Source organism: Euprymna scolopes, chromosome 41 (assembly GCF_053919585.1).
Source record: "Euprymna scolopes isolate OS-2025 chromosome 41, ASM5391958v1, whole genome shotgun sequence".
Classification (NCBI taxonomy): Eukaryota; Metazoa; Mollusca; class Cephalopoda; order Sepiida; family Sepiolidae; genus Euprymna; species Euprymna scolopes.
The window spans coordinates 62434936-62461453 of record NC_136522.1 but is presented as its reverse complement, the minus strand read 5'-3'; the positions used below and the strand labels follow the sequence as shown (position 1 = coordinate 62461453).

Here is a 26518-nt window from a genome sequence, read left to right as displayed (position 1 = left end):
TCTCCCTAAGGGGAGCTGGTACCCCTCCCCTTCACTCTCCACGTTAAAAAAAATGTACATGTGTATTATATACTGTACTGTATTTTGTTACTAATTTTTAATGCCGTATCCCTAAGTTCTCCTGTATAACAAAGTTTCTAGATTTGGCATTAAATAATCTGAAAAGTTTTGATATACCATAAAACAAAATAACCAAATCAATCGAATGATTCGAAACAAAAAAAAAAATCAGATTAGAAATAATTTTTCGATTAAAAATAACTTTTCGATTAAAAATAACTTTTCAAAAAAATGCTTACCCTATCACAGTTGAAAGACCCTGTTGCATAAAGAACCGCGTGAGGAAGACCCATCGGAAATTGTGTTCTGAAAAATGAGAATTTCTCGGTTTTATAAAAAAACAAAAAAACAAAATGGAGCTTATTCAGAATCTAACCCAATTTTGCATCGGCATCTTTAGGCATAGCTATGCAAGCGGACACAAAAAGTTATAGCGAAGATTACCAGAGACAATAGTGTTAAAACACTAGGTACAGAGCACTTATTGATCCGTGCTGAATTAATAACGTTATTTGTACCTATTCTGTACTTTAACCTTACAATGGAATAAAAAAAAACATATCATAAAACTTTAATTAAACTTGGAAATACGATTAAAAAAACAACGCGGATCAGTAAGTGCATTAGCACCAAACACTGAAAACAAAATTGTGAAAAAAAAAATAAAATAAATAAATAGTTATAAAAAAACTTTTTAAACAAATTTTTTTCTACAACGAAAACATGTAAAAGAAAACGCCTTTTTGTCTCAGTTTCAAGAAAAGTATTTTTATTCAAGAAAATTATAAATTCTAAACCTTTTTTTTTTTCAAAAGTTTCACATAAATAATCTTTCATTTATATTTTTTACGATAAAAAACATAGAAACAACTATAAAAAAAAATGATTTTCGTGTTTCTTTTTCTAAGAAAATTAACTATTTTAACAATATTTTTTTGGTTTTCACTAAATCTTTTTTTTTTCAGGGTTGGTAGCTTTTCTTTTTTACTTGTAGCGACTGTTACATATGGCCGGAACAAATCTTCAGCAAGTACATTTTATAACAATCACCGTTTTCAACATGCATGTGTATGAAGAACAGGCAAGCACACAACGCTGTGATTTGGCCACCTGCACACATATTAATTAAAGAACTAAGCCTATGCTCCACGCGTAGTGATACAACAAACAGACCGGAACATTCCAGAACGTCTCTATATAAAGATTCGCCTGTGAAAATCAAACTAGTTTCTCTCCAGATTTCTCCAGTCCGACATGTATCGATGAAACTCCGTTAAAATCCCCCGCCTGGACTTTAGGCGTGCTACAAACAAAATCAAAGCAGGTTTTTCTCTTCGACACCTATCGTGAAAAATCACCGCATTGAACGAAAATTATTTCTTCTTTTAACAATGTTTTTTCGGACTACTGTTTCTTACTTGATGGACACACACACGCATTTCACTTACATGGTTTAATGACCGTTTTCCTCTCAGAAAATAACCACGTTTAAGCCACATGTAACACTCTGTTCATAAAAATCAATAATCTTAAACTTCATGCTGTTCTCACAAAATCCTTATTTAGCTAAGCTCACATAACGAACATTCATTGCAAGAAAACATGCTGGAACGCTTTGAGGTAATTTTCTAACACATAAATGTTATTTTATATTAAAATAGCGATCTCTAGTTCTTTGTCAAGTGTCGTTATTTTCCGGAGTTATTCATATTTTTATTTTTATCTATGTAAGGATGTGATTTGGTGAAAACCTTTTGTTAATCAGAGATCTGGTAAAATTTACCTTTAACGGTCCCACGGATACTCTATCACTTCCGACTTCTAGAAATTCCTACACCTGCAACCTTGGTCTTAAAAATTTATAGATCCCGATTATGAATTGATGGACGCCGACTTATATTCTTACAAATTAATGAGTACCCCAGTTAGCCCTACATACTTCAGGATGTTTCCTGTTGATATTTGTTTTTGTTATTTTTTTTTTGTTTTTACTTCACTCAAGGTAATGTAATTCATTTTCAATTAAAAAAAATGTTCTTGTTGCAATGACTTTTCAAATAAATCTTTACCATGTCAAAGAGAGAGTTGGGCGCCATTTTTAATTTTCCAATACATAGGTAAACATTGTATGTTTTTGGAGCTGAATAAACATGTTACATTAAATAAAAAACATTAAAAACTTATCCAGTTAGGTAGAAAAGTAACTTATCTTGCCTTTGATAACATTTATTTGTTATATATTTGGTTTTTGACAACTTTTTCGAATCTGCGTACAGTAATACAAACCCGATTTTTTTTTTTTTTTTACAAAAACAAACAACTATAAAAACAAGGATTTTTCTTTTTCTTTTTCTAAGAAAATTAACTATTTTAACAACATTTTTTGGTTTTCACTAAATCTTTTTTTTTTTTTTGAGTGGGGGGGGGGGGTTGGCTCTCCTTGGTTTTTTGTCTTCTAAATTTGAGCCTCGTTTTTGTCTGTAAAATTTTAATCACGTGATTGCGGTGCTGCGAGAATAAACCATTCAGTAAGTGCCGCTTGTTATGGATTTAGCTAAAAACAAAATAAACCAATTACTTTACCTTTCAGCGGTTTGTAAAATCCAATGATTACAATTTTGAAACCTAAAGAAGAAATCAAAGTATAGAGTTAGTTCATCAAAAATAAATAAATAAAAACATTTTGCAGTGGCGGAAACTGTTAACAGCTTAGATAACTGAAGTTATGAGAATAAATGGGTTTTTGAATTTTTAAAATATTATATTACATTACATTTGAATTTTTGTGTATTTGTATGATCGGGAAAATAGGGATTAAGGAGGGAATTCAAAAGTAATTAGTGTTTATGAAATGGTTAGAATCTATATATAAAAATGAAATTGTCTGTATGTGTACATTTCCCTATCAAACTACTCTGTCAATTTTCAGTCTACACACTCGAGATTTAACATAAGGGGTATTGAGATTTGGAAAAATCTTTTTAATTGGTTTTCGGACAGAAATTTGGCTGCCAAGAGGTCAAAGTTCAACGATTTGACCTTTGAAAACTCTACAAAACTCCTCTGCCAATTTTGGGTCGAAACACTTGAAATTTTAGATGTAGATTACTTGGACATGGATCAAACTTTTTAATTTGATTTGAGCTCAAAACAATAAATGTTAAGGGATCAAAATTGGGATGAAAGTTTAAAAAAAAAAGCCCTAATTCTTTGGTAGCACTTAGAGCAGCTGCTTCATCATCAGTTGTATAATATCGAGATGGAAAGGGACTTTGAACCCATCATTCACAAAGCCAGAATCCTGCAGATAAAAGGTCGGCTGATTGTCTTCTTGTGTGTATCTGTTTGTTATCATGTACATCCACTATTTAACATCTTTCACCCTTGAACTGCAACTATTTAAAAAAAAAAATGACAGCTCAAATAAAAACTATGACTAAACTCAACCATACTCAAATCAAACCAACTCGCCTCCTCTCTTGAGGCTTGTCTCACAAATATCCATGAACTTAGAAATAACTTAGACGACATAGAATTATTTCTCCTCCCAAATATCTTAAGTGAAACTAACCTACACTCCTCTACCTCCTCTAACCATTTTAACATGTCTGGTTATCTCCCACTTTGTTGTAAGGACTCAGACAGACACATACGCAGACTCAGTCTATATTCGTAACACTTTCCACTTGATTTGAAAATCCAAATTAGTATCAGATGACCAAGCCTTTATGTGCTTTAGACTAAACTTGCAACATAGCATTAGTTTTATTTTCTCTACCGTTCTCCATTAACCTGACATCATAGATTCAGTATTCTCCCTACATACTAGCAATCAAGTACATCGATTTGGTGACTACTAGTCCAGAATAGATAGAGATTATCATAATTTGATTATTCTGACTGGAAGTTGTGTATTTGGCCAGAATGGAACGTATAGCTAGAATAGAAGGTGTGTACATGTTTAGATTTGTAGATTTCAGAATAGGAAGTGTGCATATTGTCATAATTGGAAATGAAGAAAATGCATTGAGTTGCAGGAATTAAGAACTTAATATTTCTCAAAAAATTAAGTGTAGTAAATAATGGGCAATCAACAATTCCCTCACTACCCAACAACTAAAACATTTTAAAATAACACAGCGTAACATATAAATGTATATTTTCACACATGTAGAATTGTAAGCATACATGTAAATATGTAAATGTATATTTGCACACGCATAGAATTGCAAATATACTTATAAATGTATGTACATCACATGCAAATATGCGTGTATATATATATATACTCGGGTTTTTTTATATTCAAAAGTAATGGACTAATGAATTCAACGAGGTTGTTAGATAGTGCTCAATAAAAAGAGCTGATAATACTTGTTTATTGTTATATAAACATGCTCACATCCCGCTGCTACAAATAGCCACTTCTTTCAATCAAACAACAGATATCATCAGGCAGCGACTTGACTATTCAAAAGTTCAATGAATAAACTATTCATTGTTATTCATTGAACTTTTGAATAGTCAAGTCGCTGCCTGATGATATCTGTTGTTTCATTGAAAGAAGTGGCTATTTGTAGCAGCAGGATGTGAGCATGTTTATATAACAATAAACAAGTATATATATATATATATATATATATATATATATATATATATATATATATATATATATATATATATATATATATATCCCTTTGTCTATAAGTTGTGGTGGGTATTTTCTTTTTCTTAGATTTATTCGTAGTTCCTTGAGTCGGATTGTCCGAAGGTTATTGTCCGTGATTATGGTGCAAATTCTACGTGCTAGGGTGTAGGGAATGGCTTTTATGCAGCTTTTAGGGTGGTGACTTTTAAAGTGTAGGTATTGTTGGGTGTCTGTAGGTTTGCGGTAAATGTCTGTGATAATGTTATTGTCTTTAATCTTTATCAGTATATCTAGGAAGGGTAATTCTGTAGAGCTTTGTTCTATGGTGAATTTAATTTTTGGGTGTAGGTTCTGGAGTATGGTGTGTAAGTCTGTGATATATATATATATATATATATATATATATATATATATATAATCACAAGTAGAATTACTTACTTATTGGTTCTTGTTCTTTGTCCACCTGGCATTCTTTGATGTTTATCACCGTGATGCCGACGCAGATGATCAAAATGGCCACCATCATGACGTAGAGGAAACATACACCAACAAACTAAGAGAAATCCAGAATAAAGGCGTAAAATTTTAGGAATAATAAAGAAATAATTAATCAAATCAAGGAAACATATGCTAGTCAATGGGTTCTGTCATTTCTTCGAAACACTTTCTGTAAGAATAAAGAATGTTGCGAGGGGCGTGCAATAAGTAATGCCCCTGACCCACCTCCCATAGCAGTAGAGCAACGAAACTTGGCACAGTTATTAGTCTTTCTCTGCATAGGAACCACCCAGAGTTATGCATTTTTCCCATCGTTTAAGGCAGCTCTGGAGACCGTTTTTGTAGAACACCCCAGGTTGATCCTCCAACCATGACGTGACTTCAGAAATCAAGGCTGCATCATCTGGGAAATGCTTTCCTTTCAAAAACAACTTCATGGCTGGGAAGAGGTGAAAGTCAGAAGGTGCAAAGTCAGGAGAGTAGGGAGGATGGGGTAGGATTTCATAACCACACGCCCTGTGCTTCTGATCTGGTGACAAGCGAGTTGTGGACTGGAAAGTTGTCCTGCAGAGGAGGGTACCTTTGCTGATCTTGCCCCGCCTCTTGATTTTGATAGCTTCCCTTAATTTCCTCAAAAATGAAGCATAATAGGCTCCTGTAATTGTGGTACTCTTTGCCAGGAAATCTGTCATCACTACTCTGTCCTAGTCCCAAAAGACTGTGAGCACGACCTTGCCAGCGGAGGGCTGCACCCTTGCCTTCTTTGGAGGTGGTAAGTCCAAGTGCTTCCACTGCATTGACTGGATCATAGTGATGGACCCAGGTTTCATCCTGTGTAATCAGTCTTTTGAAAAATTTGTACTCATCTTCTTGGCACATCTCCAAATTCATCCTTGAGCACTCGACGCGTTCTCGCTTCTGGAATGGTGTGAGCAACCTGGGAACCCATCTGGCAGACACCTTATGCATATGCAAATGGTCATGAATGATAGTTTCCACAGACTCTGTACTAATCTTTACATCTTTGGCTATTTGGCGAATAGTAATGTGCTGATCTTCCAAAATGGCAGCCTAAACTTGACGGACAGATGTCTCATTAATGGCAGAAGGGACGGACCAGATCTGGGAGCTGTTTCCACAGACTTCTTGCCATGTTTGAATTCACAATGCCAGCGTTTTACAGGGTCATATGATGGGGCATTATCACTATAAGTTTCTTTCATTTCATCAAAAGTCTCCTGTGGTGTACGTCCTTTCAACTACAAAAACCAGATCACTGCTCGACATTCAACAGGCTCCATTTCACACCTGACTTAGTTCAAACACCTGTAAAACAGAAACCACAATTAGTTCAGAGCTGTAATTTGCCACATAACCTGTAGAGATATAAATCATTGCACATGCAAAACTTCAGCTAGATTAGACAACTGGAAGTGGGTCAGAGGCATTACTTATTGCACGCCCCTCGTATTTTCCATAGCACAGGAAATTGAAAATTGCATGGAATTCGTATTATTTGGATTAATCAGACTACTGTTCTCATCTTGAGTGTTATTTTCATCTCTCTCTCTTTCTCTCTCTCTCTCTCTCTCTCTCTCTCTCTCTCGCTCATATATATAAAGTGAAATTGTCTGTTTGTGTGTTTGTGTGTGTCCATTTCCCTACCAAACAACTCTGTCAATTTTCAGTCTACAGACTCGCGATTTGAAAGGTATTGAGATTTGGGAAAATCTTTTTAATCGGTTTTTGGCCAGAAATTTGGCTGTCAAAAGGTCAAAGTTCAACAATTTGACCTTTGAAAACTCTACCAAACTCCTCTGCCAATTTTAGGTCTAAACACTTGAAATTTTAGATGTAGGTTACTTGAACATGGATGAAACGTTTTAATTTAGTTTGAACCCAAAACAATAAATGTTAAGGGGGTTAAATTGGGGTCAAAGTTTTTTTTAAATTTGACCTCTGCGGTCTCTACCAAATTACTCAGCCAATGTTTGGTCTAAACATTTGAAATTTTACATAAAGTATATTCAGACATAGGGTAAGCTTTTTAATCAGATTTTGGCCGAAAATTTGGGTGCCAGGGGGTCAAAGATCAAAAGATTTGACCTTTCCTGTCTCTAGAAAACTATTCAGCCAATTTTGGGTCTAAACATTTGAAATTTTACATAAAGAGTATTCAGACATGCAGCAAGCTTTTTAATCATTTTTTGGGCGAAAATTTGGCTGGCAAAATGTCAAAGTTTACAGAGTTGACCTTTACAGACTCTACCAAACTCCTCTGCCAATTTTGGGTCTAAACACTTGAAATTTTAGATGTAGCTTACCTGGACATAAGTCAAACTTTTGAATATATATATACATATGCACATAAAGTTATGCACAGTACATAGGGCCCAAGTAAAGCCGGGCTAACTGCTAGTATATATATACTTATATATATTCTGTAATTGTAAATAGAGATACATAGTGTTAAGTAGTAAGATGATACATCTATAAACAAGAATAATCCCAATTTTTATGATTTCAAGTTCAAATGGACAGCTACAACAGGATTTGGAATACATCCTACTAAAGCCTAATTGTCACAGTTGGTGATTTTCAAAAATGTAATTAATCTTGACGTGAAGGCACTTTAGAAGAACGATATGCAATAAAATTCTGTTGTAAACTTGGAAACGTATGGAGTTCTTTAGACTGCTTTTGGACCATCTTGCATGAATCAAGCATCAGTTTTTTGAGTGGCATAGAAGATTCAAGGAAGGCAGGGAGTCTGTGAGGGATGATGTGAGGTGTGTGAGGAGTGAGGAAGCCAGAACACCAGAGTTGATTGGCCAAATAAAGAATTTCATGAATAAGGACTGTTGTGTGTCTATAGAGGCGATAAGTGCACAGTTTGATGTCAGTGTGGGAACTGTACATACAATTATTTGCAAGGAACTGAAGATGCGCAAATGCACCAGTCCACACCTTAGAGACCGTCGCTATGAGACAATTCAGGAAATGAAAGAGGCTGTGATGAGGGTCATTGACACGCTCACACAAGAGGACTTCCATGAGGCCTTCCAGACGTTGTTGGAATGGTACAACAAGTGCATTACAGCTGGAGGAGATTACTTTGAAGGGAACTAGAGTTTCATGTATCAATAAAAGTCCCCATACAAAAAAAATATGGAAACTTACTGAAGGCTCCTCATAGAATTGTCCATGAGGACCCGTGGCGTAACGGATAAAGTACTGGGTAAAATTCAATCCTAAGTGACACTCTTCTGGAGGTTGAAGGTTCAATCCTCAGTGCAGGCGATACTAAGAATACAATTGTGACTTACTTAGGACTTTTATCTGGTCATGGCTGGTAGAACGAGAGCATGCTACCCACACGGATTAAATAAAAGATCCCGTTTGGAATTCTGTGCAGATTCCTGAATTCGACAGAAAGATACCCATGAGAAGGTGAGAAGGAGGTTACGTCAGCCGCAATGTTTTGAATATAACATTCAAGGTGAGAACGGTAGTCTACATAATCCAAATAATTATCAATCCTTATTTCAAAAATTCAGAAACATAACATGGAACTCTTCTTTTTTTTTCCTGAAATTAGTAGTTTTATGTTGCTGCAATGATTCTAGCATAATATCAGGATATGATGACAAAGATGTGGACGATTATATTTATAGCCAGGGGTGGTAAAAACGAACCAATCATTGTATATAATACACTGAATCTCTTTGAATTTTTCAGTCTGGATATGAGAAAGGATGTATGTTCTGCTAATCCTTAATACCATTTTTTTTTACCTGGAATTCTTTACAATTCAAATCTTCTTCAGATTGAATCCATACTGTGAATTATTTTAAACTAAACTAGCTTGGGTGCCTGGCGTTGCCCAGGTGTTTAGAAGCGTGCATTGAGCAAAAAAAAAAAAAGTGGTAGTAGGCAGGCAGGCTCGAACCCATACCGCGAACGAGGAAAAGAGTGTGAAAAAAAAAAAAAACGTGGCGTCTTTGCTGTTGCATCCATCGCCAATCCGGAAGTGACAAAGGTTTAAATTAAGGCTAGTCAATCGAAAAGAGGGGATGACTTTCGAAAATATCGGGGAAAAAAGCGACCCCTCCCTGTAGAAAAGTGCCCAGTTGAGGGTGACAGAATTAATGTTTTTAGCCAATTTTCCAATATTTGTTGTCTGAAGAGGTGAGCTTCAAAACGATACTGATTTCATGAAAATCTGTCGCCTCTGTCGAAAGTTTTAGGCAGACATACAAACATACAAACATAGATACATACATACATTTAAACAGACAGGTGAGACTTATATTATAGATGAAGGAATTTTTAAATATTAATATGAAGATTTTCCGATTTCATTCACCTTAATAGCTTTCTTAGCAAAAGATTTTATACTGATTAGTAAGTCATTTATGTCAAAATGTTCAAAATTCTGTGCAGATTCCCGATCTCAACAGAAAGATTCCCGACTTCGACAAGATACACCTGAAGAAGGTCGGAGGTTACATCGACTGAAACGTTGTGCGAATAACATTCAAGATGAGAAGAATAGTCCAAATAATACGAATTATCAATCCTCATCTCAAAAAAAAGGTTTTTTGCATTTTCTCTTCCATATGCGTCTATAAACTATCATACGTCCGTTGGGAACCCAAATATGTCATAGCTTAAGAATGTTTGAATAAAATAGAATAGTGATTGTGACGCAACGGGTTAGCATTCACAAGATGTCAGAAATGGCAATAGTCGGAACGTAAACAGGATTTAGATCAGCGTGCAACTTTTCAAGAGGAAAAAAAAAAAAAAAAAAAGAAACTCTGGAATAAAAAGTTGCCAAAATTAATACCCAAGGCTCTGTCAATTGTTGCGAAGAATTTTCATTGCAGCTTTTCCATCCGCAGATATGTTTTCCAATTGGTCAAATTATAACCTTAAATAACTCTTATTCATCCTTTGTTGTAAAGGTATTTATGTTTTTGTCCCGTCATGAATTATCTATTAATATACATACAAGATACAACAAGGTAATGATGGGAAGTACATCTGGCTTAGGGTTTAACCCCCCCCCCCACACACCAAATGTGATTTCTTCACTTGGAAAAGATACTTCCTCTTTAAACAAGTGGGGTGTGTGTGTGTGGGGGGGTCAAACCACTTGAAATACTTGAAAAATAAATTTTACCTCCAGATATGAGATACCCTGGGAAGTAAGTTTTTATGCCCATAGATACACAACTGATAAATCTCAAGTAGTCTTGAGGTATGGTCCAACCAATATATGTTTGTTTCACGCAGGCTTTGCAGACAGGAATTGAAGCCTCGTTGCTTTATCAAGCAATATGCAGGAATAAAACAAGGGAAAGCTTACCTCAAAGCAGGCCCCCAAGGCAGCCCCAGACACATTGCCAAAAAGAATAAACGTCGCCATCACTCCAGATATGAAACCTGTTCAACAAGAAAGAATTGTAAAAGATAAGATTTAGAAAACTTAGCTATCTATACACTATGAAGGTTGTTCCAAAAGAAAAGCCTCCTATTTTTTTTAACTCAAAAAGTTGAAGAACTACGAAAACGGAAGTGATACCATTAAAACGAGCGACCGTTTGTGCAGCAGAATTTATTTTTCTACATAGTCATCTTAATGGACGTTTGCCAGGAATTCAATGACGTATCACTGATTCTGATGCACGTCCTTGACAAGGGCTGATTTCTTAGAGTTTCACCCCGTCAATAGCTTCAACGGAGAGATGAAGCTTTCAGGTCATGAATACATGTTTAGTTATCATAACAATGCCATTATCAATCTCCTCTGATCTAAAAAAATAGGAGGCATTATTTTTAGAATGCTCCTCGTGTAAAAAAAACTTATGCTATTTTCAGCGTTTGTCTGTTGAAATCTGATTGGTTGACGTGATCTCGCATACCTTTCAAATACCGCTCCCTTTCTTTTTATAATCTTTTTCCTTCTTTCTTGCTGTGACATCATCTCGCACCTGGCTCGGTCATTTGCATACAGCTGCCATATGCGCATCCACATGCTCTATCACACATTCTTTATCTCTTCCTCCCATATTTTCCTTGACTTTCCTCTTCAACTGACCCTGTTACTTCAACTGTTCTTTATCTAGTAAACCAAGAACACTTATCTGTATTAGTTGCTGTTTTCACATCAACGTACAAAATCAAAATGAGTAAAAGAATGGTCCTCCTCTTTACTAAATTTTTTTTGGGCTACTTTTAAGTGAGCCACCCTGTACAATACACTCCAAAATTCTTGATATCATACAAGTACATATTTCCTCCTGTGCTCGAATGATATCACTAAGGTGATAAAACTTCAGAACAACCTAATAGCTTCACTCAATTTTGTTCTTCATAAAGTACTAAGGGCGTGCAATAAGTAATGCCCCTGACCCACTTCCAGTTGTCTGATCCAGCTGAAATTTTGCAGGTGCAATGATTTATATCTCTACGGGTTATGTGGCAAATTACAGCTCTGAACTAATTGTGGTTTCTGTTTTACAAGTGTTTGAACTAAGTCAGGTGTGAAATGGAGCCTGTTGAATGTCGAGCAGTGATCCGGTTTTTGTAGTTGAAAGGACGCACACCACAGGAGACTTTTGATGAAATGAAAGAAACTTATGGTGATAATGTCCCATCATATGACCTTGTAAAACGCTGGCATTGTTAATTCAAACATGGCAAGAAGTCTGTGGAAACAGCTCCCAGATCTGGTCCGTCCCTTCTGCCATTGATGAGACATCTGTCCGTCAAGTTTAGGCTGCCATTTTGGAAGATCGGCGCATTACTATTCGCCAAATAGCCCAAGATGTCAAGATTAGTACAGGGTCTGTGGAAACTATCATTCATGACCATTTGCATATGCATAAGGTGTCTGCCAGATGGGTTCCCAGGTTGCTCACACCATTCCAGAAGCGAGAACGCGTCGAGTGCTCAAGGATGAATTTGGAGATGTGCCAAGAAGATGAGTACAAGTTTTTCAAAAGACTGATTACACAGGATGAAACCTGGGTCCATCACTATGATCCAGTCAATGCAGTGGAAGCACTTGGACTTACCACCTCCAAAGAAGGCAAGGGTGCAGCCCTCCGCTGGCAAGGTCGTGCTCACAGTCTTTTGGGACTAGGACAAAGTAGTGATGACAGATTTCCTGGCAAAGGTTACTACAATTACAGGAGCCTATTATGCTTCACTTTTGAGGAAATTAAGGGAAGCTATCAAAATCAAGAGGCGGGGCAAGATCAGCAAAGGTACGCTTCTGCTACAGGACAACGCTCTGGTCCACAACTCATATGTCGCCAGATCAGAAGCACGGGCGTGTGGTTATGAAATCCTACCCCATCCTCCCTACTCTTCTGACCTTGCACCTTCTGACTTTCACCTCTTCCCAGCCATGAAGTTATTTTTGAAAGGAAAGCGTTTCCCAGATGATGCAGCCTTGATTTCTGAAGTCACGTCGTCGTTGGAGGACCAACCTGGGGTGTTCTACAAAAACGGTCTCCAGAGCTGCATCAAACGATGGGAGAAATGCATAACTCTGGGTGGTTCCTATGTAGAGAAACACTAATAACTATGCCAAGTTTTGTTTCTCTACTACTATCGGAAGTGGGTCAGGGGCATTATTTATTGCACGCCCCTTGTACTAAATGTTTCTACCTGCCATTGCCCGGGATTTTATTTATTTGCGATTTGCCTTTATTTTTTATTTATTTATTTTATTTATTTTTTTTTGTTCCAATAAAATAAAACTATATCTGGACAAATACAGTGTTACACTCTTTTTTTAAAATGGATCAAATAGTTCTGATCCGGACAAAGTATTAGTAGATTTGGATGTTTTCGCTGTTTTGCTTTATAGCATATCAACCCTTTTCGGGTTATTTAATGTTGAATCAACTAATTTTGGAAAACAGTTTTTATGCTTCAAGTTATTTATATCTTCAAATATTTATTAATTGTGTTTGGTTTGGTTGTTTTGTTTGACGGCATATAAATTCTTATGAGGTTATTTAATGCTGAACCAGGTAATTTTTTAAAAAAAGCTTTGTAGGGGTATTGTCTACTCTCAGGTGTGAGTAATTTTCTAATACAGTAGAGAAAGCCCACCTTCTTTGCAGCAGCCTTGGCAATGTTCTTAATATATTTGTTCCAATTCAAGTTGTCTGTGAATGCTATAATTATATTGGATGAGAAATTTAATTGTGATTTTTTAAGAATAAAACTATCAATGACAAAGAAATGATAAAGTCTACCCTAGAACCGCTAGACTTTGGAACTCCCTGCCAGGTTCCTACTTCCCCAACTGTACTGACACGCAGAAGTTCAAGTGTAACGTGAACCGACATCTTGCTGCCCAACTCCCCACCTTGTACCCCTGTAGCCTGTGTCCCTAACAGTAGCCCCCTACATCAAAGTGGCAATGTGACTTGTTTGGGGTGAAAATGTAATTTACAAAAAAAAAAAAAAAAAGACTTACTTTACTTTATATATTAGATGAAACTTACCTCTTTGTGAATGGTGAGACTTGTCAACGACTAATGCATTGTACGGAACGGTTATTGTGACAAAGGCACAAGTGACCAAAAGGTAAAACATAATATACAAGACTGGAAAAAAAAAAGGAAAGAAAAAAAAATTTTAAGCTTAAATTTGTAAAATTGAAAATAAATGGGATATGTATAATATTAATAATAATATCCCAAACCAAAATTGTATTTTTTATAAAATCTAAACTTTTTTGTATTTTTTTAATTCTTCAGACTACTGTTCTAATCTAAAGAGTTATTTTCACAACGTTTCGGTCGATGTAATCTCCAACCTCATGTCGAACTCGGAGATCTGCACAGAATTTCGAATGGAACCCTCTACAGCTTTTTCATTCACAAAACTTTATGTTTTAGATAGCACTTGCTAACTGGTGACCCTTCTTCTGTTTTATTCATTTCCATTTGTATATTCATATATTTATTTTTTCATAAGTTTTGATCTTGGTTTCGATTCAAACTGATGCACCCAAGTCATATAGATATACATTTTTTATTTTTGAAATCACAACTTTATGATATATAAAAATCGATAGAACATTAACTCTATATAAATAATTAACATTCAGCGTCTTGCTAGATACAACGCGCAGCTCTTTACAGACTTCTTTCTCCAAATTGACAACATGGCAAGGAAGAAGAAAAGAAAAAAAGAAACAACACACTGAAGATGGAGTATACCTCTGAAATATATTTGTGATAAATTTCAAACAAGTAAAATATTTATTTTCCTAATATTACGTTGTGATTTGGCTTTCAAGCACACTTGATGCATATTTTATTTTATTCAAATTAAAACAACGTTACTATATAATTTTGTTTGTCTATACTTCGCGATAACTCTTGGGTGTGTCCCAGGGGCTCTTTTAGGGCTAATAAAAACACTCTATTTTGAAGTCTATTTCACCATATCTGTCCAAAATTTTCTATTGAACTCTCATTCTTTGAAAAAGTATTTATGTTTTAATAGAAAGGAATGTTCGTTTTCATAACTAACACAAACAGGAATGTTAACTAATGTAAACAAAATACATGACGAAGGTGGATCATCCGATTTGCGTCTTTGGACAATGACGCAACATGGTAGTTTGGAAATACACGCAATCAGTAAGTTTGTCAGAGAATTTCGTGCTAACGAGTTGGCGTGAGAAGATGGGCAGTCAAGTTCTCATGATTTCAAAAGTAAATAAAAAGTATTCATGTGTCATCAGCTGAACCGAAACCAAAAGCAAAATTATAGCATTCAAAGCTGGTGACGTTACCACTGTATCAATGTGACATGCATATGAATTAATTAAAAAAAAACTAAGATGAATGTACAAAATGTATAACGATTTTTTTAAATCTTGATGCATTTTTGACCCCTTAAAACTATTTTAACTGGCTAAAGACCCATAAAAGAACGATCCACAAGAAAATCCAATCATTTGACGCACATACAAACATAAGACCACTAGACAATCATAGACCCACTTATAAATATATACACGTCAATATATACACGTTATATATACAAGTAAGCTGTTATATACACGCACGTTTATACATCTCCTCCTGATGGAAAACGAAAAGGAAGACCAAAAATGAATTGGAAGCAGACAATCAAGATTTGATTGCAACATAAAAAAGCCTAACGGACTACATGGATCTGGCTTCAGAAAAAGATGGTATACTTTGATTGTATCATGCCTTGCAAGACGCGGGAGTTCCTACGCCTACTTCTTGACCCTTTTGGCTAGGATCAAAGTGTAGTATCTTTCTGATACTACGTTTCGCCTTTTCTAACCTCAATCAGTGATGGGGAAATCCTTCTAGAATGAGGCAATTTTTATTTTTGTTCCTATCCAGAGTACCCCTTTTTGGGGAGCTGGATTTTCCCCACATTAAAAACCGACCTTGTGTCTAACTCTGCCCTTGTGGGGAGGCAAGTAAATAGGGACATCATATAGCGGCTGGTAACATTAGCGGGGTTTTCACATTGAGTAAAGGAACGTAATTCAGCGTAGTCTTCAAATTATCTAATGTAACAGAGCGCGCATGAGCGCGTGTGAAAATATCAGCAGGAGCCAAAGAATAGCTGGCTACAAAAATATTAACAGCAGCAGCTGTGGAAGCACGTATGCAAATTAGCAAATTTGCATCACAAGAAAAGGAAAGAAAAATGCACTACATGGCGAGGAACAAAAAGGAAAATGAGACTGGGTGAGATGGATGTGTGGCCCTGTGATGGCAGCGAGAGACTTTTAAGCTGGTATCAAGGTGGCAGGGTTTTGTTAATCTCATGGCAAACGAAATGAACAGTAAAAAAAAAGAAGCAGGCATTGTTTGGAAAGTAACGATAATAAATGCCTTTTGCTAAAACGGAAAAAAAAACAAATGAATCAGATTTATGTTTCCTTTCTTTTTTTATTTGTTTGTTTTTTTTTGCAGTGGTGCCGGACAGCGTGTGGGTCCGAGAGGTTCGAACTGAAAAGTAACGGCCAAGTTACACTAATACCATTTGCTTCCGAAGATTTTCAAAACCGGAACTCATTTGGATGGGTAGAATATGCAAAAGGATACTTACAAAGGTTTCCCAGAAAAGAATACTTACAAAGGTTTCTCAGAAAAGAATACTTACAAAGGTTTCTCAGAAAAGAATACTTACAAAGGTTTCTCAGAAAAGGATACTTACAAAGGTTTCCCAGAAAAAAATACTTACAAAGGTTTCCCTCATAATAAAAAGGAATGAGGGAAGAATGTTTCTGTAAGCTGATTTTGTTCGGGTTGTTTACGGCTCGATGGAAATCTGACTGGTAGGAAGTATTAAATGGTTGGCATCTTTTCTTTGTTAAATCTCGAATGCACTAAAATAGAAATAATAATAAAAAAAAAAACGTCAAAATATAACTCGAACAACAACAATCAATGTGCGAGGGTCGTTCCAAACGTAAAGCCTCCTATTTTTTCATTAAAAGGTTAAATCTCGGATTCACTGAACTAGAAAAAAAAAATGTCAAAATATAACTCGAACAACAACAATCAATATACGAGGGTCGTTCCAAACGTAAAGCCTCCTATTTTTTCATCAAAAGTTTAAATCTCGGATTCACTGAACTAGAAAAAAAAAACGTCAAAATATAACTTGAACAACAACAATCAATATACGAGGGTCGTTCCAAACGTAAAGCCTCCTATTTTTTCATCAAAAGGTTAAATCTCGGATTCACTGAAATAGAAAAAAAAACCAAAAAAAAAACCTCAAAATATAACTCGAACAACAATCAATGTACGAGGGTCGTTCCAAACGTAAAGCCTCCTATTTTTTCATCAAAACAGTGAAAAGAATATGCTGTTGTCATAGCCCTAGTGATTACTCATTCACTTAATCACAAAAACAAAGGATATCTACTGTTTTTTGTGGCCCTCCTCCCAAAAAATAAAAGATGTCTATAAATTTGATACTTACAGAACCATTTATCATATTATCTGCATGTTCTTTTACTCTGAAAAAAAAAAAAGAGCAAATTTTTATCATTCCAAAGCGAGATCACGATTATATAGGATCAACTTAAAAAACTGAACATTTATTTCATTCCCCATTGAGCAAAAGTTTTGTTTTTTTTTTTTGGTAAATTACTTAGGACCTCTCAATCCAGTCATGGCTAACGAACTAAACTATGATGACATGCTTACTGCAAGGCTAAAAATTAAAACATGAACCAATAGCTATTACGTTATGCATATATATTCGCAATGCCGTCGTTCAACCTTCATCTGGCAAATTTAATTTCTTTAATTTTCACACTTTTGCACCAATTTTCCCTGAGTAAAAAACAAATTCAAAGTTTCACATGCGTTCAAATACCCTATATATTAAATTTCATGTCTGTAGGCCAAAAACTGACAGAGGAGTTTTTTAGGCAAATTTTTTAAACAAATATATATACGCATACATAAAAGTATTAAAAGAGGTTTGTTTTTACTATAAGCTTTTTACGCAAATATTACGCAAGTATAAATCATGTAGAATATCTGCATGAATATAATTACATGTAATAGTTAACTAAAAATGATCATTCCATAAGAAAACCGAAAAATCTTATAGGGAATTAATTAAAATAAGTGTTTAAAAGAATATGCAAATTAGCTAGATTTTTTGCAAATGAATGCAATTCCACGACCTATATATAACAAAGTCGTATTTTCTTTTTAAATAAACAGAAAAAGGGTTCACCTTTTTTCTTCTTGGCCTTTGGGCCAAGATTTTTTTTCTATTATCAAAGTGTAGTGTCTGTTCTGGCAGATACTGCAATCAAAGTAATATGTAGAAGCAACCCCACATATCAGACTATTGCTCTTGAGCAATCAGTTTTGGTCAATGTAGCAAACCCTTCATACCAATTGTCACTATCCAGTTCCCCCCTCGGGGGAGCTGGTCACCCTTCCCTCACTGTTCACATTAAAAAAACGGCGTTATGCCTAATGTGCTCAGTGGGGAAGCAAATAAATAACTATATAAATAGAAAAAAAGCTTTCCTTTTTTCTGTTGTTCTTGGCCTTCAGAACGACCCCCAATTTTCCCCCCTTTTGAGTTGACCTTGTGCCTACGTTTCTTGTTCAGTTTGAACTTACATTATAATTTTAGCCTGAATAAAAGATTTAATATCTCAAAGTGTAGTATCTGTTCTGATGCTACACTTAAGGTAATTGGTACTCGGTCAATGGAGGGGAAACCCTTCACACTGAGACAGTTATTATTTTTCGTTCCTATCAGAGTGCTCCTTTTGCCTTTTTTTCAGGGAGCTGGTTTTTTACCCACATTAAAAATGACCTTGTGTCATATTTTGCTTTCGTGGGGAAGCAAATAAATGTGACGGGACACCGGACGATGCCGGGTGTCCCGTTCAGCTAGGTGAAGATAAGAATGCTTATGGCCGGGGGGGGGGGTGCTGATACTGTGTCAAAGATTAAGACAGGCGTTTATGAGATTTTCGGGAGAAATGGTATCTGTTTTAATGGCGGAAAAAAAAGAGATAAGTCCGAAAATAGAAATTTCAGACAAAGAGATTATTTTTCTAGTTGGATCTGGTGAGAATGAGTTTTAACTAACGTAATTGATTCGGACAGTCTCGAGAATTTGCTAATAGAAAAAAGGGTTTTAATATGAATATCAATACACACATAAAAAAAAAAACAAGTTTATAGGTGCATAGATATGCTGCTGTGGCATTTCCACGGGTCCTGCTAGTCCAAATAACATTAAAAAAAAACTTGAGATTACAAACTTTCTGAATATATCAGATGCGTTTTTATATCCTCAATAGTTCTCAAGATACTCAAGACTTTTGGAACATCTTGTATTGCAACGAATGTATGTTTAGAATTTACTTACATGACAACATCGGGTGCACTGAACGCCATTCCCATGAGACCTAAGCTGAAATAAGTTTCAAAAAACAAAACAAAAAACAAAAACTGAAATAAGTTTTAAAAAAACACAAAAAAAAACTGAAATAAATTTCGAAAAACAAAAAGAAATGAAATAAGTTTTTAAAAAAAATGTAATAAGTTTCAAAAAACTAAAAAAAACTTAAATAATTTCAAAAACAAAAAATAGAAATAAGTTTCAAAAAACAAAAACTGAAATAAGTTTCCAAAACAAAAAAACAAAAAAAACTGAAGTAAGTTTCAAAAAACAAAAAAAAAAACACGAAAACAGAAATAAGTTTCAAAAAACAAAAAAAACAAAAATTTAAATAAGCTTAAAAACACTGAAATAAGTTTTTAAAAAAAAACTAAAAAAACAAATATCGTTAAAATGCATAGAAAAAATGGAAAGTATTAATATTAAATACTGAGAATGAATAGACAGGTAGACACTCACTAACAATGGTCAAAAGCAAAGTGTAGTATCTGTCTTTTAACCTTTTCTGTCTCCGGTCAGTGCTGAGAGAAACTTTTCTAGACAGAGGCAATTTTTATTTTGGTGCTTGTGTAGTATACCGGGTTTTCGAATATTTGAAGATATAAATAAATCAAAGAATGAGACCTATTTCCAAAATTACTTATGTTGTCATTGTTTATTTTCAATATAAATCGCTCCAGACAAGACATGAGGCCACTTTGATGTACGGAACTAAAAATATTACTAATTCAAGGTCAAAAATTAACTAGAGATAAGTGCTAGATAGATAGATAGATAGATTTTTACATAGAAAATAGAAATTCTTCCCCCTTTGTCGGAAATATCGCTGATGGAATGTGAAAAGTAAATCACAAAGTAAGGGAAGTGAGAATTACAAGATTTCTACTATCCTTTATATATATATATATATATATATATATATATATATATATATATATATATAGATATATATATATATAAAGCTGAATGTCTGTGTGTGTGTGGTCACGAATAGGCTCCTATATGGTTGACTTTTTTAAAAAAACTGATTATATATAATGATAGAAGATGTATCGAGACACAGGAATGGGTATGTTTGATCTGACAGAACAATGGTTCATTAAAATTGTAGAGTCTGCATTCGCGCCTGGTCCACAAAGTATGGAAATAAAAAATTTAAAAATTAAAAAAAAAACGTTTACAAGTGTTTTTGATATAGATATACATAAGAATACTTTGATAAGTATGTTTTAACTTAAATAGGGATGGTATAATAAAATGGTGGGGTCTGCTTTCGCACCTGGCCTCCATAGAATGGAAATAGGCACAAACTTTAATAAAGACTTTTCATATCTATCTGCGTAAGTATACTTTGATAATTATGCTTCAATTTGAAGAAATATGGTATAATATATATAGTAACTTATTAAAATATATAAGGCAATTAAGCTACACAGAATATTCCGTGTTTCATCCATGCTAGGATTCATCAGACTTATGCAAAGAGTTGTGGTTGTCTTGCATTTTTATATACACGCAGTCTATTGAGTTTTTAATTAGCCAATCAGATTTCCAGTTTCGACCGCTCCCTTCTTAATCAGCCAATGGGCACGCACTTACAGGACAAAGCCCTGTTGACCTTGGGTTCACCCCTTTCTTTGTGTGTGCTTTTTAAGCTGGAAGCATAGATATCTAGTGATTTGACCTATTTTCAGCCTAGGTGTAGTTAAATGTGTGTGTTTTTTTTATTATGTTAGGTTATATATAATATATATATATATATATATATGATAATTTATGTACATGTATGTTTATTTTATTTATTCATTTTCTATTGTTATTGTTAATTTTTAAATTATTTTGTATCGCTATCATAGAGTAAAGTTGTTCGCTATTTCTCTCCTACCGTTTAATAGATGTTGGGGTTCTTTAAAGTATAGGATAGCAAATTTTTCATGAAGACATAATCTACATGGATCGTCTAGGTCTCTACATGTGTTTGCTTGTCTTAATATTTTCCATTCGACTACCAGTGAATGTCCGCTTTCTTTGAGTTCCCAGTATTTGTTTTCTAGTGTTGTTTTTATTCATGTATATACTAGCAGTTCAGCCCGGCATTTTATATATATATATATATATATATATATATATATATATATATACTAGTGAGGGGTATCCGGCGTTGCCCAGGTGTTTGGAGGTGTGCGTGGAAACTTCCGGGGGGGGGGGGTTAAAAAAAAAAAAAGTAAGTATGAGGATCAAACCCGAACCCTTGAGGCAAAGTTGTAAATTAAAGTGTGAAAAAAAAAACGTGCGATGTTAACCATTGCTCCACCGCGAGATGCTAACGGAAACACGTTTGAATTTATTTAATTACTTGGATTTAGCAGGTGCCCGTTTTAATGAGTTAAGGAGGTCAAGTTTAACTGCGGGATAGTATTTCATTTAATGCGGGAATGCTTCCCAAGATGTTATAGGAAAAGGACTAACCCACATGCGGTGAGCGACAAATGTTGAATATTTATCTTCCCAAAGTCGAGCAAATTAAATAGATAGGTGAGATTCGTTGTTAACTCTGAGATATTACGATTTATATGTGATATAAAAAGTTTTAAAAAGTTGTGAACCGACCGACCGCTTCTCTGAAAAAAGCCTTTTGTAACCATACAGAAAAAGCGAACACACATACATACATACATACATACATACATTTTCGCTTTTATATTTATAGATGGGTTTTTTGGTGAAGTATACACCCCACTTCTTTCAGAACTTTAACCACACCCAAATATCTTATAAAACTAATGTAATTTTGACTCCTGTTTCAATATCGATTCTTTTTGGTTTGATGAATTGGGATTCCACTGAAACATGTATACACATATGTAACCAATAATGTTTGTAGATTAAACAAATTATATACCAGCTCTGTCTTTCATTGAGTACTGTTTAATAATCACGTGAGTTGGACTTACATCTAGGAAACCAATCGATACAACCATTATATCTATAATATAAAGGGCAAAAATCTGTTTAAATGTATGTATGTATGTATGTATGCCTCGCAAAAACCTTTGAGAGAGGCAACAAATTTTCATGAGATCTGTATCATTTTGAAGCTCGACCCTTTGGACGACAGATATCGAAAAATTGGCTTGGTATCCTGTTTCACCATTCTGAGACAGGTTTTCAGCTGACCTTGCAGTGTCTTTTCCTGCTCTGAGAAGGAATTGGTTAAATGCTTTTGTGGATGAAATTATTTGGATACCAATGAACGTGACAAAGCTATCTCATGAGATGATCTTGTTATAAAGAGGATATCTTATGGAGAAAATGAACAGCATCATTTGAGATGGACTGAACACGGATGGTGTGATCGAATGCTTTCATAGATCACTTGCATTTATTTCATAGCCATACAATACATTCTGGAGAAAACCATGGCTGGCTGTTAGATTTTTGCTGGAACTTTTTTGAGGGTATGAAACGGTCTATACCTACAATTAACCATTCCGTCAGGTCTGATACTATAGAGAATACATCCTTTTTAAACATGGAACGTAGAGGTAGATCTGATATAAATGTACGGAAGCTATCCCAGTAAGCCATAGTGTATTAATATACTATACGATGGAGAGGTACGTCTGAGGACTTATTACATTTCATTTTTATCTTAATTGATACAACTGAGTGGTCGGAAGATCCAAGAGGAGACAGAACGGAAACTGAACATAGTTCAGGGAAAGTTGTGAGAAAAAGGTCTAGGAGACTCGCATACTGGCCATTATTGTCAGGCACACGGGTGGTTTCATGAACAATCTGAGTGAGGTCATAAGCAATGGAGAAATCATGACAGAGCCTCCCCTCATCATCGGTCTTGTTTGAGTGGGTCAACCATTCCACATTGTGAACATTGAAGTCTCCACATACGTGAATGTTAGCTGAAGGATAAGCTGATAGAACTTGGTCAATTTTCTCAGATATGCTTTGAAAGATAGTAACTCCGCTGTTATGGGGGCGATAGAGAGTAAATATAAATGCAGTAGTGTGAGCTAGTGCAATCCGGAAGCACATATAGGGTAAGTTAGGATCTTCTCTGAAGATGTCCCTACCACATGGAAAGCCATCTTTAATATAGGCACATATTCCATGCCCATGGCGATTTTGAGGGTCAGATTTGGAAATTAAGTTAGAGTATCCCTTAATTACGAACTCATTTAGGGAAATAATCTGTCCAGTGCCTGTTTCGCTTAAAAATAAAAGGTCTGGTTTAGTCTCCTGTAATTGGGCTTCAACCTCTGGAAGGTTAGAACGTAGACCTCTGATGTTGGAGAAGGAGACATGGTAATGGGGGTCTACGCTGGACATTAGAGATCCGGGTTTAATCAGGTATTTTTTCTTGGAACTTGTCATGATGGAATTTTGGAGTTTGTGAACTAGGTTGGATCAAAGCTGAGATTGAAAATGGCAGAGCATTGTTGATGCGATTGTAGATAGCAAATCCTTTTCTCTTTGGCCTGATCCCAAAGCCATTTGCAGAAGTAGATCATCAGGCTTTAGTAGCTTTCTTAAGACCGCTTGCCTTTGGAATTCCCCCCCTATTCCCTGACCAGACATAAATGCAAAAAATTTTCATGTAATGTGAATAATAACTTGATAAATGCAGATTTTAGTGCCAAGTTTGAATTCAGGATTTCAGGTTTGGATCAAAGCTGAGATCAGAGATAGCAGAGCATTGTTGATGCGATTGTAGATAGTGGTTCCTCTTCTCTTTGACCTGTTGTAGTGATGACAGAGCCAACGATCAACCTCTTGAAGAACTTTCCTTGTCGAGAACGATTGATTGTTTTTCATTTGGAAGGAAAACGACAATCAGGAGCTTCATCTTTTGAGCATGGATTTTCATGTCGATCTTAAAGGCATAAAACTTCATCTCGTCTATCTCTTGATCAGACTGGAATGTCAGCAAAACTTTCACCCAGTATGGTAGTATCGTTTGTATCATAAATATTCAATGAATCTCGATAAACTACTGAAAACCAAAGCAATTAATAATATTAAAAATATTTTTTAAAAATCCAAAAAAACATGAAATGCGTGTAGTACATACCTGATTAAGAATGTCCCTCCGACCATTAATGGCCGTCTTCTGCCACGTTTAAATTTTAAGCGATCACTGTACATTCCAATGAGTGGACTGAGTATGAACATCATAACTAAAAAGTGAACAAAACAAAGGTTGAGTCAGGAATTAAGGGAGAAAGAGCGAGGGAGAAAAATAGAGAGAGAGATAGAGGAAGATAAACAGAGAGAGGGGGTGATAGATAGACAGATAGATAGATAGATAGATAGACAGATAGATAGATAGATAGATAGATAGATAGATAGATAGATAGATAGATAGATAGAAAGAAAAACAGAAAGAGACAGAAAGAGACAGAAAGAGAAAGAAACCCAACTGTCTAGATAGTTTTTCTTTAAATATTTAAATTCACTGAACTTACATAATTCAAACTTTCCTTGATCTGTTCAATTCTGAGAGAGGCAGACAGAAAAAAAAGCAGAGAAACAAAGAGAGGTAGAGAGAGAGAGAGAGAGAGAGAGAGAGAGAGAGAGAGAGAGAGAGAGAGAGAAAGCAAGAAAAAAAAACGTGTGGATTTTAGTTGTTATCTCCCTTTATTACATAACTCTTCAATTAAATCATGCAGGAGATAATAAAAAGTCCTTTTCCATTTAAGTAAAAACATGCTAACTGAAAAATGAACAAAAGGTTGAAGTTAGGAATTGAGAGAGAGAGAGAGAGAGAGAGAGAGAGAGAGAGAGAGAGAGAGCACTAGTACATTTTATAAGTTATGGATCATTATTGGAGTCGAGTATTCAAAGTAAAAAGGTGATGCGAATTACGACATCAGTAAAAAGAAAGGCTGTCAAATTGTAGAGTGGAAAATGAAAATGGAGTAATGGATGTCTTTGAGCTTCCGTTTGAAGGCTTTGTCACAATGTTGTCAACGCTCTATAAGATGCATGAGGGAAGAACAGATGTACACAAATCCAAGACAATGACAGAATCATTAGAAAATGACCTGCAACCCGTAGTGGAATAGAGCCGTAAATGGATGGTAACATTTAATGCTAGTAAGACTAAGCTGCTTTCCTTTCACAATTACAAGAATCATTTCCAACCACCAGTATTCATGACAAATAACTCCCTACCTGAGAATTCTTCCTTCAAACTCCTTGGCTTAACATTCACAGGCAGTATGAACTGGAACAAATACATTGAGGACATTGCAAAGGTTGCTGCAAAGAAGGTGGGTTCCCGCTACCATGTTAGAAAATTACTCACACCTGAGAGTATCTTTTACCTCTACAAAGCCACCATTCACGCATGTTGCTGCATCTGGGCTGGTGTATCTACCGCTAGTCTCTCCCTCTTCAAAGAAGAGTCTTCAATCTAATAGGTTCTGCTTTATCAACTAAGCTCCAGCCTCTGTCCCATCGCCACAATGTTGTATCCCTGTGTCTGTTTTACAAGTATTTTAATGGAATGTGTTCTGATGAACTCATTGCACTTGAGCTCCCTCGACATACATGCCCCCCCCAACAAACCCACTTAGCACCAAAATCACACCCCTTCACTGTTGAAGTCCCTAAATGCCAGAAAGCTCTCTACTCATAGTTTCTTCCTTCGAACAGCTAGACTTTGGAATTCCCTTCCTGCTGCCTGCTTCCCAGACTGTACTGATATGCAGAAGTTTAAATGTAATGTAATCCAACATTTTGTTTATCTTCCCTAAGCATGGTCCCAAATAGTAGCGTTTTACGTCCAAGTGGCGATATGCTTTATTTGGATGTAAACGTGAGTCAAAAAAAAAAAAAAAAGCTCTCAACAACTGTCTTAGTAGGTTTCTGTCACCAAATTTGGAATTATATGGGCTGAATTACATGTTTCCTAATGAAGCAGTGATTGGGTTACCTATTGACCAATTTACATAACTCTTAAGAGAACAAGGGAGACAACCACTGACCAATCAATGAATGTGCTATGAATTAAAATACGAATTTGTCTTTGATTTATTTAATTTGTGTGTCATTAAAAAAATCTAAGTTTTATTCAGTTTGAGTTTTTATCTGATTTTTATTTGAAATTTATTAAATTCTTATTTTATTTCATTCTTCAATCGAATTAATTTTTTTTATTTATTTAAATAGACAGAAGAACAATCAATAAATGTGTTATAAATTCCAATACGAATTTGTTTTTGTTTGATTTAATTTTTTGTTATTTAGTTGAATTTTTTTTATTTAGTTAAATTTTTTGTTATTTAGTTGAATTCTTTTTATTTAGTTAAATTTTTT

The 26518-nt window shown here is 35.2% G+C and overlaps 1 protein-coding gene across 4 annotated transcripts in view; it reads right to left on the bottom strand.

Annotated features, from left to right (window-relative positions):
- LOC145266548 (uncharacterized) overlaps positions 1-26518 on the bottom strand; it is a 122534-nt gene that overhangs the window by 12237 nt on the left and 83779 nt on the right. For 3 of the 4 annotated variants that reach the window (XM_080122325.1, XM_080122324.1, XM_080122322.1), the window contains exons 5-13: positions 24270-24375; positions 19148-19192; positions 17222-17258; positions 16475-16619; positions 13735-13836; positions 10578-10654; positions 5147-5261; positions 2644-2685; positions 300-366 (exon numbers count right to left, since the gene is read on the bottom strand). In XM_080122325.1, the coding sequence (XP_079978451.1) occupies positions 300-366; positions 2644-2685; positions 5147-5261; positions 10578-10654; positions 13735-13836; positions 16475-16619; positions 17222-17258; positions 19148-19192; positions 24270-24375 (736 nt within the window). The remainder of the gene's footprint in view (positions 1-299; positions 367-2643; positions 2686-5146; positions 5262-10577; positions 10655-13734; positions 13837-16474; positions 16620-17221; positions 17259-19147; positions 19193-24269; positions 24376-26518) is intronic. The other variant, XM_080122323.1, reaches the window with a different exon arrangement.